This window comes from Armigeres subalbatus, chromosome 3, assembly GCF_024139115.2.
Source record: "Armigeres subalbatus isolate Guangzhou_Male chromosome 3, GZ_Asu_2, whole genome shotgun sequence".
Classification (NCBI taxonomy): Eukaryota; Metazoa; Arthropoda; class Insecta; order Diptera; family Culicidae; genus Armigeres; species Armigeres subalbatus.
Window position 1 is genome coordinate 155347807 of NC_085141.1, and position 18400 is coordinate 155366206.

General features: G+C 39.5%; 1 protein-coding gene across 1 annotated transcript; it reads left to right on the plus strand.

Moving 5' to 3' along the window:
- Positions 1 to 274: 274 nt before the first annotated feature.
- On the plus strand, positions 275 to 18226 carry LOC134219088 (E3 ubiquitin-protein ligase RNF220). Its single transcript, XM_062697777.1, has 2 exons — positions 275 to 862; positions 17052 to 18226. The coding sequence occupies exons 1-2, from the start codon at positions 458 to 460 to the stop codon at positions 17832 to 17834; spliced, it is 1188 nt and encodes a 395-aa protein (XP_062553761.1). The 5' UTR covers positions 275 to 457; the 3' UTR covers positions 17835 to 18226.
- Positions 18227 to 18400: the final 174 nt, after the last annotated feature.

Genomic DNA, 18400 nt, shown 5'->3' on the forward strand with positions numbered 1-18400 from the left:
TAGTAGAATCTATAGATGAGCGAAAGCATGGCTGAGTCGATTTTTTTGCCCGTGCACACGCGCATATGACGTCACAGCCCTTAACGTTTTCATTGAAATCGTGACGTCATGCTCGTTTGGAGACACGTTTGACAGTTCGTTTGGAGACAGAGGATTTATCTTCGCTCATCTATATTTATATTTCACTATCTATAGTTTTCATTGAGTGTGAAAGATAGATACGACCTGATGAGATGATATACGACCATTTTTTTGTTTATCAAAACATTTTGATTCGTAAAATTTGAATGCCCCTACGTGTGGATGCGCTCAAAACAAATTAAATATTTTTTGCCATCTTTAAATTTTTAGTCTTGATAGAAGTGCTTAAATTTATTCAAATATGTAATGTAAAGAATCCGATTGTCTCAATCTTAACTATTTAAAACTTGTGTCACCAACGAGTTAATCGCCAGCCATGGACCATCAGCATTCTGTCGAAGATGCCGGAGCTCATGGCTTCACAAGACAGCGAAAACAGAAAAGCGAGCCACTCTGTTGTCCAATATGTGGGGTGACACTTCGTCCTACTGAAATTGATCAGCACTTTGCGCTGGAAGTTGAACGATTGGACCGAATTCTTAAGCCGAGAAAGAACCACCACTGCTCGCTGCCTGACGGATATGCAGTGGGAACCGATCGGGCTTCATTGAGACCAGGGACAAGCGGCACAAGCAGTGGAGGAGCAACAAGTAGTGGTGGTGCATTGGCAAATGGGCACCGGTCGCTAGAGGATAATGGCGAACCAGGAACATCTAGCAATCCGGATGAGTGCTGGGGTACCTATCAGAAGATTAAGAATAACCGACAGGCAAGGCTGAAGGTTTGTACCTATTTTGTGTTTTTGTTTAAATAACTCATAGGTTCTAAAGCTTTTTTTTGTTTAGGTATTTGTGAGTTATTATTCTTACGAGAATTAGTTTTCATTATATCGGGTCAAGGAATTTGTACGGCAATTTATAATTAGTTTATAAGGCTCAGCTAGCATTTTGGAGGGCCGCAAAACAATAATATTTAGGACCTCAACAGGCTTGTTACTGTCCTAATGATGTTATGGATGGGGAAAGAATACAAGAGTCATAAAAAAAACATACAAAATGTAAAACACGAATGTATGCGACTAATCAGCTTGGTCATTAAAAGAAAAACTCGTCGGATAACCTCTCAGGACAAATGAAAATCGAACACTGGGGAAACTTCGGTAAATATCCGCTACTCAGATCTTAGCTAAAGCTCCTTTATGATCGTAGTACGATTGTATTTTGGCCTAACATAACGTTTTTGCGAAGCGCCTTTGGGCGGGCCTTCAGATTTGATAAGCTTAAAAAGAAGCTGTGAATCAGCCTAGCATTGTATGACATCAGCGATGGCCAATGCTTTAGTAACGCTCCTTCTAACTCGCCAAGTGTCCAGATCGATCAGGTGTCAGCGGCTCTCGTAGTTTGGTAACCGGTAACGGGTTACTCCAGGGCAGCATCCGAGGTGCGAATCAAAGAAAATGACGCTGAACGCATTCCAATCGTCCCACACTATTGTTGTAGTGTGGGTCCGCACGGCTGACTAGAGTGGGACACACTAAAGAGCAATATAGCGATTTTAAGCAATATACATTGGAGAATAGTCCTGTCCAATGAGGAGCTCGAAGTAGCTCGAAGTTGTTCCCGTCCTGGTCTTTCTTTTTTTGTCAACAAATGGACATGAGAGGGATGGGAACTACTTTTTTTTTCCTTCACTATCCCCCACACCAAAAAGCTCACATGGAGCCCCCTGGTAATGGACGCATCTAATCTAAGCAACTAACTTCGAGCTGCTCATTGGACAGCATAAATGTTTTCACGATTCGAAACACAACAGCCAGTGCATCGACATATTATGCCATGTGCTGCTTATCAGTCAATTGTGAATCCAGGATTACCCTGATATCCTTCACGTGAATCACATGCTTGATTGTCGTTCCTTGTAATTCATATGTAGTTCAACGGCTCTTTCTTTCGAGAAAAAGTAATAGCGGAGCACTTTGCCGGCATTATCACCATCCGATTCAATGCACACCAATTGGCGAAGGCTACGAATTAGCGTTGCAGCTCTACGCAATCTGTGTATGAGCGAATCTTTAGATAAATTTTGAGGTCGTCTGCATAGGACAATCGTGGAGCTTTGATAACAGGATTCACATCGAATACTTACTTATTTAGTTATGGGTCCTGTACACCTCCAGTGGTGCATAGGGCCGACTTGAAAGATCTCCATCCTGAGCGATGTGCAGCTATCGCTTTAACCTCATTTTTCCTTTATTTAGGGAGTGAGTGCTAGTAATGAACCCCGTGCGTATAATGGACCCCCTGTCGCTCCGCTACAGCGAGCCTCTTGAAAAATTGTAGTTCTGCAGCACCAGATGATAAGCAAAAGGTATCAGCATCGTGTTTCGTACATAAAACTAGTCAAAACTTTCATTGTTACTACTAAACCAAGCATTTTAAAATTATGTATCTAGCATGCCTATTATGGCCATCCCCGGGTCCATAATACGCAACGTTGAGTTTGTTTATATACGTATTATTATTACAGGTTCCATTTCCACATGTTCCTTGTGCCTATTATGGACCCCCCCTTGTGTGCTAGTAATAGACCCTTTAGCATACTTAAATTTACAAATTAGTTAATGTAGGTATGTACACAATTTTAAAAGTTGAGTTAAAACACAACTTATTGAAAATAATATATAGGAGGAAATACCTATGTCCCATCCCTGGATGCTGGATTACCAAGGAGTGACATTAACCCTCTTAGCTTTGCTACTCCCAACGACACCGTCACATCGTTACGACGACAGTACAGTAACACAGACAAACAGACATAACACTCGTCAAAATTCCATCGTTCACTGATTTACTGGTCACTTCAAATAACCATTATTTGGCCAATCGATCACTCGTGGCGCGCGCGTCGGATTTGCTCTAGTTTGACGTTTGCTCACTACCACCATCTGGTTCGTGATTTGCCCAACTAACTGAAATCAACAGATGTCGTTAGTTTTTGAACGACGATGAATTTGATGAGTGAATGTTCAATGTGTTATGTCTGTTTGTCTGTGACAGTAACATATCCAAATGTCGTATAAACAATGACACTCACATTACATACATTCACCTAACACATTAAATCAAAAACCGGTCGTGTCACTCGCTTATGGTGAATTCCAAACGACCATTCCCTTCTCCTTCTCCAACCAACTCCTTGATACCTATGAGGGCGTCGGTGAGTCGCTGGCCTCTCTTTAAGTAGGTGTCATATCATCATTATCCTACCCTTCCTCGTAACGGAGAAGATGGGCGTGGCCGGCAATGGAAGTTTTCATGCTTTTTCTACTCTGCCTTCTAATTGGACAGCTGTTTCTTTCCCAAACAGATCTCCATAAGCATTCAGATTAAGAGTGTTAAACTTAATAACATGACAGCTTTCAGTATGCAATCTACGAAATACTCCGTTACTAACTCAACGCAACGCAACTTTTTGAAAATAATATAGGGTAAAGTGCCCAATAGTGGACCCCCAACCAATAGTGGACCCATTTTTGCATTATTACTGCACAATGTTAATATTTTGCTATGAAATTCTATCGGGAGAACCTACCTTACAGTTCTATGATTTGATTACATGCATTGGAAATGCTATGGAAAGTAAAATTAGATGATTTTTTACCATTCTATAAAAAATAAACACGAGAGTGTCCATTATAGGAATATTTTGGGGGGTCCATAATAGGGAAGAAGAACGTCCCGAAACGGGACATGACAATCAAATGAAGTGTCGATTATAGGGAAGCATTTTCCTATTATGGACCCACAGGGGGTCTACTATAGGGCGCATTTGGTTAGACTTTTAAATGTTAATTTCAACGAATAACGTCAAGTATTTGGGTGTTTTATGTATGTATCGTGAAGAGGGAATGCAGAGCTTGTTTTTAGATATCAAGCAGAGTTAATATGTTGAAAATTTCTACTCCTTATCACGGGAAGAGTAAAATTCCGCTACTAGGGGGTCCACTATTGGGCATTTTACCCTATAATTTTCATTAAATATTATGAAGCTTTTTTCCTTAAATAATAATACTCATAGCGTTGGTCCTCCACGAGCATCGTCCAGGTTTCGTGTCCGTAGGTGTCCGTAGAGAACTAACGATCAATGAGTGTTTTGTAGATAGTCAGTTTGGTACGGCGACGAACTCTTTTCGAACGGAGCGTTTGGCGGAATTCAAAATACGTATGATTTCCTGCCATGATGTGTCTCTGAATTTCTCTGCTGGTATCGTTATCGGAGGTCACCAGTGAGCCCAAGTACACAAATTCTTCAACCACCTCGATTTCGTCATCACCGATACAAACTCATGGTGGATGGCTTACATTGTCCTCTCTTGAGCCTTTTCCTATCATGTGTTAATGGGTAGTCAGATCCGTTTAGCTTCACATTTCAGTCTGAGGTAGGTTTCCTCCATCTTCTCAAATTTACGTGCCATAATATAAACCAAATAGCTGAACGGACTTCGTGAAAATCGTACCACACGTGTCAATCCCTGTCCTTCGTATTACTGCCTCCAAAAGGATGTTGAATAGCAGGCACGAAAGATCATCGACTTGCCATAACCATCTGCGTGTTTCGAAGGGACTCGAGAATGCCCCTGAAACTCGAACTATGCACATCACTCGTTCAATACATTTTTAGAACTGAATCTGTCACATGTTGTGCATATGAAAAACAAAACGAGTTTCAGACTTACCAACTCGCCAAATCTGGCCAAAACTTCACGGGACCTTTATGAGCAATCATAAAACTTAGTACGCGGTTTTTAAGACATTCTTCCTTGTACAGCTTAGAGTCCATCGTTTTATTCGTCACGAACACTTTAGTCTTTGCTCTGCAGCTGCATATCTCTCGCCAAATCATCAGTTTTTTGGCAAATTTGTCCATAAAAGCAAACTTAATCTCGCAGCAACTTCTCGTGCCGTCGCCATGTAGAATTTTTGGCCAGGAAGCTGTCGCTGTTGTTTTTATTCCCAATATTAAATTAAACATACCTAGATAGGGAGTGAGTGCTAGTAATGGACCCCTTAACGACGGAAACTTACTTCAATCGCTTCGCTAGAGTAAGACTCATGTCAAATTGTCATTCTGCAGCACTAGATGACAAGCAACAGGTATCAGCATCGCGTTTCGTACATAACACATGGTAAAACATTCATATCTACTACTAAAATAAGTATTTTAAAATTATGTAGCCAGGTTGCCTATTATGGCCACCCCCGGGTCCATAATACGCAACATCGAGTTTGTTTACATACGTATTATGGTCCCCCCATTTGATTTACATGTTCCATTTCCACATGTTCCTGTTGCCTATTGTGGACCCCCCCTTCTGTGCTAGTAATGGACGTTTACATTCATAAATTAGTTAATATAACTAAATTTCAGTCTCCCAGTGCAAAACAATTGTATAGAACTACTATCCTGATAAGTGAAGCAACTTTATCCTATGGAGGTTTGCAGGAAATTGTAGATTCAAGCGTAAACTCTCGGTTTTTGTTCAGGGGGTCCATTATACGCACGGGGTCCACTACTAGCACTCACTCCCTGTGAAGAAATGACTCTACATTTAAAAATGTCGGCAATTTCTTATGAAAACGAGCCGTCCGTGTATTGCTTTCATAAGGAAAAAAAATATACATTTTTAATAAACAAATTAGCTGCTTAAAAGTAACCTTAAAATGATTAAATCAGCAATGGAAAATATGTTTTGAATACGAACTATGCCCTTCAGTATGCGCTGACCCACCTTGCTTCGTTTGCAAGTTCATGTTAGAATGTCTAATTTTCGATCAAATTTATTTATTTCAACGCAGTTAGGGGAACAGACGGCTTTGGCAGGTTTTTATCTATTATTGGCAGGGGGGTTTTTGTCGACCGAATTTTATGAAATTTGGCCACAATATTCTTTGATATGCAAAGAATGTTTGGGCCAAATTTGAGCATAATCAGTCATAAAAAACCTTCCTGACAATAATAGAACAAAACCTGCCAAAGCCGTCATCACCCCTAGTACATACAACATTACCTATACATTACTTATGAATACTTCCACCACATACAAACAGACATTTTTAATAATCATTAGTTGACCAATCGATCACCCGTGGCGCGTGCATCCCATTTTGTATATTCTTCAAGAAGGAAAATGGGTTTTGCCCTCAGGTTATCCGATAGTGCTGGCAGAAACATTGATTTTTTGCATATGGTTTGCACAATCAATTTTCGAAGCGAATTTTTTGTAGACTTTCCAGCTACGTACCTTCTTCGGCAAAGTCTTTCAACATTTTTCACACTACACTGCCGTTATACGCATAACTGTCCCATGTACATTGGAAATTCCAGCAAACATGGGACAAAAATAAGTATGACGGCAGTACAAAAGTTAGACAAAAAGGTCGAGATAGGTAAAATTTGCTTGTCATAAGACGAGTTTGTCTTCTTCTTATTGGCATTACATCCCCACACTGGGACAGAGCCGCCTCGCAGCTTAGTGTTCATTACGCACTTCCACAGTTATTAACTGCGAGGTTTCTAAGCCAGGTTACCATTTTTGCATTCGTATATCATGATGCTAACACGATGATACTTTTATGCCCAGGGAAGTCGAGGAAATTTCCAATCCGAAAATTGCCTAGACCGACACCGGGAATCGAACCCAGCCACCCTCAGCATGGTCTTGCTTTGTAGCCGCGCGTCTTACCGCACGGCTAAGGAGGGCCCCAGACGAGTTTGTACAATCCCATTTAATTCCACCACTTAATTGTACCTTGACAGATACGTATTTCGACCTCAACAGTAAGGTCGTTTCAAATTTCCGGGGATTAAACCACCCGACTTGGACGTTAATTTACAATGTTATGAAAACTCATATGTGAATATGTACGTTAAGTGGTAGATATTGATTTGGAAAATGTATTGGAGGTAACCACTTTCCCTTCGAAGGGACTCGAACCCATGACGTAGGGTACGCTAGACTGGTGCTTTAACCAACTAAGCTACAAAGCACCTCCATCGGCCTTCGCAACCTAGCGGCTACTGAACGAGCTCGAGATTCCCAAATTGAACGCATAGTCAAATCACTCGCAATCCATTTCTTAAACCAACACTTCCACATGTGTATAGTACACGTCCACATTAGAGGAGCGTGAGTATTTAGAATGTCTGGCGGCTATACACATTCTTCATCAGCAACTGTACTGATCAAGTGAGGTTGTGTAAGTTATTTGCCAGTCGGTCGTCAAGCTCAGACCCGACCGCATTGCGTAGGCAAGAGCACGCAACTCAGGTTCAGTTCAATCAAAGTTAGTAAAGTAAAGTAGAAAAGTAAACATTTTGCAGTTATCGAACGGCTACTGTATTGCTATTTGACATGCATGGTTGAAATGATTGGGGATAAAACGTAAAAAGTATTTTTGCTCGGCCGATTTGAAATATTTTGTCAAGAAGTTAAATTAGTATTTTTTCTATTTTATCGATAAAATGTGTATTTGTATTGCATGAAAATTCCATAATAGGTTACCTAAAGTGTCAAAAATGTCCATCAATAGCCTCAGCGGCATTCCTGAAGATGGCAACCAAACTCACAGGTTGTGTATCAAAATGTGTCATTCTTCAGCCCAGCATCATATAATCTACCCCATTTTAAATATAAACATCTCCCACCGTCGGAGATTAGAAATTCATGGTTGTCATGGTTCATGGAGAGCATTATGGATGCGGCTCATATAATTGATGGACACAACAGGAAGGTGCAACTTATGGCTATGGTTGGCTTAGAGCTACAAAGTACTTTTTATGGATTACCAGGGGTTGATCAGAACACAGATTCAAACATTGATCCTTACTCGTTAGCGAAAGATATGCTCACGAACCATTTCTCTCTAAAGCATCACGACAGCTTAGAGCGTTTTATATTCTGGAATATGAAGCCTGAAGATGATGAACCCATAGAGAAATTTGCTCTGAAGGTTCAACAGAAGGCCGAGAAATGATCGTTTGGCAAATCAGAAGTGGAGAGTCGCCACATTGCCATTGTTGACAAAATCGTTCAATATGCGTTCGATGAGTTGAGACAAAAGTTGCTTGAAAAGGAAACATTGACCTTAGACGATACGATGAAAATAGTAAATGCATATTAGTCAGTTTGTTACCAAGCGTCTCGAATGACCACCAAAACCCCGAATAACCATGTGTACAAGCTCTATGACGCGGCAAAGGGTGATGCAAGAACAAATGCGAGGTGTTTGCGTTGTGGATACAGAATCCACGTTCGGAAGGACCAATGTCCAGCATTGACCTGCTTGAAGTGCCATAAGGTTGGTCATTTCCAATCAGTATGTAAATCGAGCTCGAAGCCAGTGAACAATCAGGTAGGTTACACAAATTTTGCAATAGAATAATAAATCATATATACTAACAAATAGTTGAAAAATGTGTGTATTTTCTCAATTTAAAATTCATTTTTGCACAGGTTTTTGTTAATCGTAATCGTACTGTTCCCAACTCTAACTCTAACGACTATCCATATGCGAACAAGCGGCCCAGACATGTGTTTAATGTCAAAGAACACGATCCTGCTGCTGAACAGGAAGCAACAGAGAAAAAAAACTCACTGTTTATAACGTGGGGAACGACAATGAAGAACTGATTTCTCGTCGTATCGGGGGTGTGGAAGTAATCATGTTAATTGACTCTGGCTCTAAACATAACCTGATAGACGATACGACATGGGAGCTGATGAAACTTCGGGACGTCAGGGTTTCAAATGAACCTATGGATAAAACCAAACAGTTTCTGGCTTATGGAAAATTACCACTGAAATTGGTGACAGCTTTCGATGCAGTGTTGGAGATTGACGAAGTTGACAAAGTTTTGAAAACCGAAACTACTTTTTACGTGATTGAGAAAGGACGACCTTCGTCACATATTGGGGATTGTTCCGCTACAAGAGACTTTTTTCGGTGTCAACTGCGAACCGGAGTTATTCCAGGACTTAATGGAATGTATTCTGGCTGGCTGTAAAAACACGATTGTCTTCATTGAGGACATTATGATCTTTGGCGCCACAGAAGAAGAGCACGACTTTGCGGTAAGGCAAACATTAGCAGTACTAAAACAGTATGGAATCAAACTCAACGATCACAAATGCAAATTTAAGACGAAAAAGTCCATTCAATACTGAGCTTCAGGGCACCTAGGTCTAAAGAAGAACTACGTAGTTTCTTAGGCCTTGTTACGTATGTTTCCAGATTCATCCCAAATTTGGCTACTTTAAATTCTTCTCTGTGGGTTCTTATAAGGCAAGACTCACCATTCGTTTGGCAGGGAGAACATCAGGAGTCATTCGATCAACTAAAAAAAGTGGTTGGCTCAGTAGAGCATCTAGGTTACTGTGACGCCGGTGACTTACGGATTTTTCGGATGTAGAAAACATACACTGTAGAACTGTGGTCTAGAACTAACTTTATTACTAATGCTAAGCCGTATATATAAATGAATGTACAATATATTCTACCTGATTTTGACTCATTATCTTTTGGGTCCCTTTCTTATTATCTCTACTTTGTTATCGCCGCCACTATCGGTGCGTCACTATTTTTGTTACAATTTATGGGTCTCTTTCTTGGTCCTTCGTAGAAGATTAGTTTATGACATAATTGTCTCGGGTAGCAGAGAATTATCAACTATGCGCATATTGCAACTAACAATATGCCATGCGGTGCGCTGTATAGCTTAACGAAAATGACAACTTGAGTTTGAAATGCAAATTGATTGATTCGCGTTCGTTACATTCCGGACCCCGTAAATCTACTAGATTTACAATAATAACTGTCGATAAGCGATTTATTACTTATTATGAAATGATATTGATATTGTCTTTTTACTTAGGACTAGACATTTGTGTTGATTTTTGGATACACATTTCCTCTATACAGGTTCATTTCTGTTTCTTCTGTTTCATTGTTTGGTTGTTGATTCTCTTCTGAACATCTATTATTTTCCATTTTGTTTACCGTCTCCTTCTAATGTTTTTATGCGACAAAAAATTAGTTAATGAGTCCCAGAATGATGCTATTAGTTTCCAACTGAAACCATAGATGTCATATAATATCTGACTATGTATGATTGTATCAACAATAAATTTTAAACCTCGAGCGAATAGGTAAATACCGATGAATGTTGACGTAGTGTTTCCCAACCATGTGCTCCAAGACAACACTTTGTTCCAGTACTTATGTATTGCACCATCAATTATTTTCTCAGATAATAAAGCATCAAATCTAAAGCCTTGAGTATTAGGATTTTGTCCAGCTAAAATTTTATAAACTACAGAAGATGCTACACGTCTTTCGCCTTGTTCATATATCATGTTCCTCATTTTGACCAAACTGTTGGAATCATAAACCCCACTCTCCATTAAGTTTGGCAATGGCGTGTATGACCAGCTGGTAACAATATCAGTTGATAGTTTACTTGGCGCAGTGGTTTCTCGTAATCTTCCATCTGTGGTATACCATCTGCTCCCAAATTTGAATTTGGCAGGAAGTAGAGGAGTACACTCTATTTCTGTTCCTAATGTTTGTAAAACGCGTGTAACTGGAGCTAAAAACATTATTGTAAAGAACGGGAATTTCTTGATAACATTGCTCAGTAAATCTTGGTGTAATGTAAACAGGTTTACACTCCAAAACGTGCAAAACTTCGCCAGCGACTACTGCTGTGTAACCATTTCTCTTCGTTATGCTGCTGACGAATTCATTCGGGTTAAGCCTAGCCAGTGTAAGCTTAGTTTCTAAAAGAACTTTATCTAATTTACACATTTCAGCCATAACCATATTGTAAATATCATTTAAAGATTGACCAATGTAACTTCTACGAGAGTAATTTTGGAATTAAAATAAGTAAACAAATCCAAATTTTTTCCACTGTTTGCTTTTCTTGTAAATGGAGATCTAATACTCTGTGTTTCAATTATTAAAATTCTAGGATGATCAGTAGTAAATCCGTTGTAACCACAAATGCGAGTATCTTCTCGTGTTTTGATCGAAAATACTTGCGTTTCTGAAATAGTGCTGTAAACTACTGAATGAGTTTTCTTTATATTACCCTCTAAACTTGTAGTTTTATTGACAAGTCCTTCATAAATTACTTCAAATTCAGTTGTTTCACAGGACTGATTCAAGTCTACATTCCAGGTCAAATAACCTTCTTCGGAATCTAGACATGTTCCAATCGAATACGTACACATTAAACCATTTTTCAAAAATATCTGATCATTTTCAAGGTCAATATTTGCAATATAATCGTATAGAGCAATCTCGTACTCATAATAAACTAGTGCCCCAGTCCATGTATAGAATGGTGTACTATATGTGCCTCCGTTGCATGAATTTCCAGTCACGCTACCTACAATAAGCGTTTCACCCCTTGTAGTGGAATTTAACTTCAGCTCATTAATTTGTCTGTCATGAGTCAGCGATACCATTCCTAAAGCGTGTACCTTTGCACATTCCTCTCTGGAGCCACCAAAATGTGACGCCGGTGACTTACGGATTTTTCGGATGTAGAAAACATACACTGTAGAACTGTGGTCTAGAACTAACTTTATTACTAATGCTAAGCCGTATATATAAATGAATGTACAATATATTCTACCTGATTTTGACTCATTATCTTTTGGGTCCCTTTCTTATTATCTCTACTTTGTTATCGCCGCCACTATCGGTGCGTCACTATTTTTGTTACAATTTATGGGTCTCTTTCTTGGTCCTTCGTAGAAGATTAGTTTATGACATAATTGTCTCGGGTAGCAGAGAATTATCAACTATGCGCATATTGCAACTAACAATATGCCATGCGGTGCGCTGTATAGCTTAACGAAAATGACAACTTGAGTTTGAAATGCAAATTGATTGATTCGCGTTCGTTACAGTTACTATGATCCGAAAGATAGAACTTTAGTGGTTATGGATGCCTCTGATTGTGGAACTTGGCGCCATATTAATTCAGTTCAAGAACAATCAACCAAGAGTTATAAGCTATGCTCCCAAAAGCTTGTCTAAAACAGAGAAAACCTATCCACCGATAGAAAAAGAAGCTCTAGGTATAGTATGAGCCGTTGAAAGATTCAGAATATATTTGATGGGTATTACGTTCGAGTGGGAAACCGGTCATCGTCCCTTGGAAACTTTATTTTCGACGACATCGAGGCCAACTGCAAGAATAGAGCGATGGTTGCTGCGTGTGCAAGCGTACAAGTTTAAGGTGAGGTGTTTTATTAAATATAACAAAGTTTGCTAGTAGTTATTTTATGTTATCACAGGTGGTATACCGTAAAGGATCTGCAAATATTGCCAATGTTCTGTCTAGGTTAGCTTCTCACGTTGCTGACAATCAGTGGGTCGATGAGTCTGAGGTTTCATCAGAAGAGTTGTGGCAGCTGCGGTAGCTATTTTTAGTGAAGGTTGTTGTCCGGAAACATTCGATTCTGATACCGAAGCAAACATCAGAGCAGTTTAAGAGTGTGCTGCCATTGATATTTCAGAGGTTCTACAGGCTACCCGAGAGGATCCATAGATGGGAAAGCTTATAGATTGTATTTTAAATGACAAGTGGGATCGAGAGGAAATGGAGGAAATGTAATTGGAAAGCGGATTTAGACCATTACTTGCAGTTGTATAACAACACTCCACATACAATCACAGGAAAAGCCCCAAGTGAACTGCTTCAGAACAGAAAACGAATGAAGATGCAAGGAAAGGAGAGGGAAGATAAAAGGCGTCGGACTAAAGCGAACGAAATATCAGAAAATTGGTCTGGGGGGAGGTTTTCTGAACATTCTGAATTTCGAGAAGGTTCGAAAAAAAAAATTCTTCTAAAAATTTTGTCTCTGGGGGGGGGGGGGTTGGGTTATGTCCAAAACCACCCCCGTGGCTACCCCACTGGTAGGAGATACTGTTTTAATGAAGAACCTGCTTCCAGCAAATAAACTCTCTACCAATTTCTCTAAGGAGAAATTTACAGTAGTCGATCGTAGAGGTACAAATGTAACATTGCAATCAAAGGAAACCGATCGAGCTTACAATCGTAATACGGCCCACCTCAAGCTACTGCCTGCTTCGCTAAGCGAAGAAGAAGATAGCAATATTGAACGGGTGGCTCTTCATGAAAAGCAAACAATTGCGGATCAGCCACTGAATGCTGCCACCGGAGGAACAGATAAGGAACGATCAGACGCTACGCTAGCCTCTGTGGCTGGCCCTATTCGGAAGTCAACAAGGACTCACAAACCGACAATTCCATATAGTCAACAAAGATAAGTGAATCTTTTCTATGTACAAATATCATAATTATTAATATAATATATAAGCAGTATTATATAACAGTACTTAAATATTATTTTCTCGAAGGAAAGGCGGTTGTGATAGATGCCTCTATTCTATGTAGATGACAGAGTCCACCTAGAATGAAGTAGTGTGCGTGTGTTTGTGATCACGAGGGTTGCATCTTTGAGAGCTTCTAGTCTGGAAGTCAGTCTGTATTTAGATAGGATCGGATACGGTTCATAGAACCTATAGTGTGAACAAGTATAATTCAGAGTGCTACAATTGCCCCATGTACATAGGAAATCTCAGCGAACATGGCACAAATATGCGTATGACGGCAGTGTATATGTCACGTGATTGACGATAAATTGAAGCCGCTAAGAGCGAAAATGTGAAGAAGTACGTTTTCCTATATTATTCTCCTTATAAATTTAAAACGCGGTGCGGAAGGCGGGGAAGTAACCCATCGAGCCCATATTTTGCACAGTTGATTGGGGTCCCAAAACGATTCAGAAAAAACCTTTATTTCACTTAACTGGGTGAAGTTTTCGTTTTTCCATACAACTGCGACCCACTAAATAATAAAGTTGAATGTTCCAGCTGGAGATGAACGCTAATCCAACAAAGTTGGCCAAGAAGCACCTAACGTCGAGTTGACTTGAGGTCGAGTCGAGTTTGATTTCTACTTGCCTTTCTCCGAAGTAATGATTCTTTTGATACCTGGAGTAAGAATACCCGGTTACCTATTGTGTTATTCCCACGGGGATGACAAGCTATGCCATCTTTGTCACATCTTTTCTGAGTCACCAATACGAGTGCACTGCGAATGCAACACAAACAACTTCCAGGGTGGAAATGATATAAAACGAACGAAGGCATAGACAGTGCCTTACGCAAGTAACATTCTAAAGAATTGAGCAAATAAGTTGAACATTCTTAAGTTTAAAGCATGGAATCGAGTCTAAAATAGTTTTAATTCATAGTTCGTTCATTTTTTCTCTATTTTCTCATGATTGTATCATGTTGCATTATTGAGTGAAATGGGCGTTTTGCATCATATTCTCCTGTAAAAACGTAAACATTCAAAATTCGCGCACATACTATTGCAAAATAAATCAGTATTGGGGTGATTTGACACTGGGGGATAAATTTATCACCCAAAAAAGCACGAACAGGCGAACCTGTCAAAATCCATAGTTATAAAATTGGGTGTCCTTCCCCTGGTTATTCCCCAATGGCCTCTCGGTGAATTCAAGTGATGTCCGTAGTGTGTATGTGACTGTGTGTACGATAATGTGCACAGCAAATAATTTTGAAAATTCAAAGACGTGTAAAACTGCAGGTTACCCCATCAAACGAATTAACATTCGATATTCAATTGAATTTGATTGAATTTTACAAGCAAGCACCGTTTAAATTTAATTCGATTTAAAAGAATAGTGAGATCGATTGAATGTTACGTTTATTTGCATGCTCCAAATATGTGCATGAAAATACATTTAAAATCACAACATATTTTTATCTGTGTGAGATACCGTGACCTGCCCTAATTCCGCACATCGCCTAATACCGTGGTTTTCATAAAAAATCAGAACCTGGCTATCATGGACACCACATTATTTGGTGAAATGTTCAAACAAAATATGTCAAACTATTCCCCAGAAAACCATACCCCAGAATTCCATTCCCCAGAATGTACCATTCCCCAGAAAACCAATCGCCAGAACGTACCATTCCCCAGAAAACCAATCCCCAGAATGTACCGTTCCCCAGAAAACCATTTCCCAGAATGTACCGTTCCCCAGAAAACAGAATATATAGATGCACATGATTTCATTTTCTTGTTTTCTTACAAACATCATCGCAAGACCATACATAAAATCATTTGTCTTGATGAGTTGGATGTGCAAGGGCCATTGTGGCAATTGTTAGAACCTATAGTTTCCAATACAATGTGCCTGTTGGCATAATGACCATAACCCAAACAGCATAATTGATGCAAATTTGGTTGCTGCGACTTATCTGTAACTGAATCTGGTCGTATAGATGTTGCAGTGTTCTATTTGAAACATGGGTGCTGCTCGGGAAGGTGCCGCCAGAGTAAACGCGACGTGCGATGCGACGCGACCCGACTCACGCAAAGGAATAACAATTATTATCAATGAACTGTTAAACTGCACTGTCACGTCACGTCGCACCGCATGGTCACGGCTATTCTGGCTTAGCATAGCCAAAGCATATGATCACGTCTATTCTGGCTTCACCCCAAAACAGAAAATAAATTCTTCTTATTTTGAAGCACGCCTTGATTGAGGAAACCAATAGAGATCATTTACCCGTCGATGATTCCTTCTTTTAAAACGCGCATTTCCCTGAACAAGACAAATAAGTCTATAATTTATGTGTGCTACGCACGCGTTTGTCCTAAATAAAGCACCAGAATATAAAAAATTAGTAAATAATTCCTTCTCTAAAGGCACGAGTTTGCCCGAAATAATGTTAACGAATGATTCCTTCTTTTAAACTACGCATTTGTTCGTAAAAGGGCAAATGAGTGATACATTCTTTTGACTCACACACTTTCCTGAAATACCTTCTTTCAAATCACGCGTTTGCCCGGAGTATAGCAAACAAGTGGATGATGCCTGCTTTTGAAATATGAATTTACTCGCAATAATAATAATCCACAGGTTTATTGGATAAAATTTAATTAATTTTCAAATACTGTCGTTACACGCATAACTGTCTTATGTAAATAGTAATCCCATCAAATATGGGACGAATTTACGTATGATGGCAGCATAGGAGAATCCACATAAAGGTTTCTATAGGCATTTTCCGGGAATAAGGTAAATCATAATTTAACGCTTCTAGAAAAGCACACACTTGCTCAAACTTACTTTTTACAGCATGCGTTTAGTATCTCATTGCAGATTCTACATTTGTTCCTGCAAAGTTCACTTATACCAAGAGCGACCATTCATGTAATTCGAAAATTGGCGTGAATAATAAGGTCCATTGGGTTAGGCTTATAACGAGTGGCAACCTAAAAAAATGGAATGACTTCAATACATTTCTATCAGAATAATAATGCTTTCACAGAAATATGACACAAACTTTTACTCCAGCATTGCTTAACTTGCCGTCGAAACAGAAAGTATTGCGGCGCGCATTGTACATTTTATCAAGCGAACCAAGATCATGGGAAAAGTATATTATATCAGATTGAACTGTACTGTTGTAGTTTTTTTTCCCGAGACATTCGTTTCATTCCAGTTTTTTAGTTGCCAAAATCTTTTTTCTTCATTGCAAGAATCTTTTTAAATGTATGAAAAAAATATTCTGGAATATGGTGCATTCTGGGGAATGGTTTTCGGGGGAATGTTTCATTCTGGGAAATAGTTTTCTGGGGAATGGTACATTCCAAATAATACGATGTCCATGTTAGCCAGGTTCTGATTTTTTATGAAAACCACGGTATTAGGCGATGCGCGGAATAAGGGCAGGTCACGGTACATATTTTAAACTTTGCTACTACAAACTATGTATCATTCGAAGATCTAATCATCAAGAATCAACCCATTATTCTTATTCTCTTTTCAGATGAAAACTCGAAAACGTAAACCAGAGGACAACGTTTGTCCAGTTTGCAATAAATCGGTGTCGGAAATAACAACACACGTAGAAATTTGCCTCCGGAAAAATGAAGGAAATGGCTCCAGTAGTAATGGGAGAACGAATGATTCTGACGATGACGACGCCAGTATTGATGTGGAGGGTGAATCGTACGAGGTCTACGAGTGGGCTGGACAAACAAGAATACGTGCCACCACAATGCTCCCGCAGAGTGGTGCCTTTCCCAGCACAGCAGTTCGAGTAACAATTGCCGATGATACGGATGACGAACTGAATGTCGATGGCGATGAAACGCAAATCTATGGACCACCGCAGTATTCTGAACATGACGTGGTATACCCTGTGGCAGAACAACGTTGTAAGGATTCTTACCTGCGAGGACTGGTTATGGCCAACGAACCAATCACAGTGAAGCGTCCGGATATTGATAACCCTGGCGAAGGTCCTAGTTGGTGTAAAACACCTTCAATCATTGGAGGCCAATCTATTAACTGCGAACAGAATAATGGCGAAAGTACTGATCAAATAGTAAATTCTTTAAAATCCAAAATACGCGAGTATGAAGGATTTATAAAAAATAGACCAAAGTGTCTGATTTGCATGGACGATTTCAAAAAGCCAGTCGTTTCCATTTGTTGTTGGCATGTTTATTGCGAGGAATGTTGGCTTCACACACTGGGAGCTAAAAAACTCTGCCCCCAATGCAGCATGATAACGTCGGCCACGGATCTTAGACGGATCTATCTTTAGTGAGAGGTTCATTGGTCACGCAGTTTACCGGTGATGTAATAAATACAGGCTAGTTTTAAATGAGTTATACAACAAAACGAAACAACAGAAGATCGAAATGAAACTAACGAAGACAATAATTGACGAGGATAGGAATCTCTTTTTGAAAGGAATGCAACACAGATAATACGTATTAGATGTAAGGTAAGACTAAGAGGATGTCGTTTGAAAAACGACGATACAACTATCATATACTTAATTTATGACTTTGATTCACATTCCACGCTGTTCAATTCAATGAGGCAGTTTTTTTATGTTCTCAGCGTAAATGATATAATGTTTATACAGCTGAATGTACCATCTGACCGAATTTTATATATTTTATTTAATAAACGTTTACATGCCATACAACATTTAAATGTAGTCCGTTGCCTTCATCGATGACATTATACATATTTGAATAATGTATCAGAAAGCTATTGGTTCAGAAAGGGAAAGGGCGCGTTCTGCCAACTTGCGCGATAATAACGAAGATTTCATGGATAAAAACATAAATCCACGCAACTGCCCACAGCTTCGGCCCATCG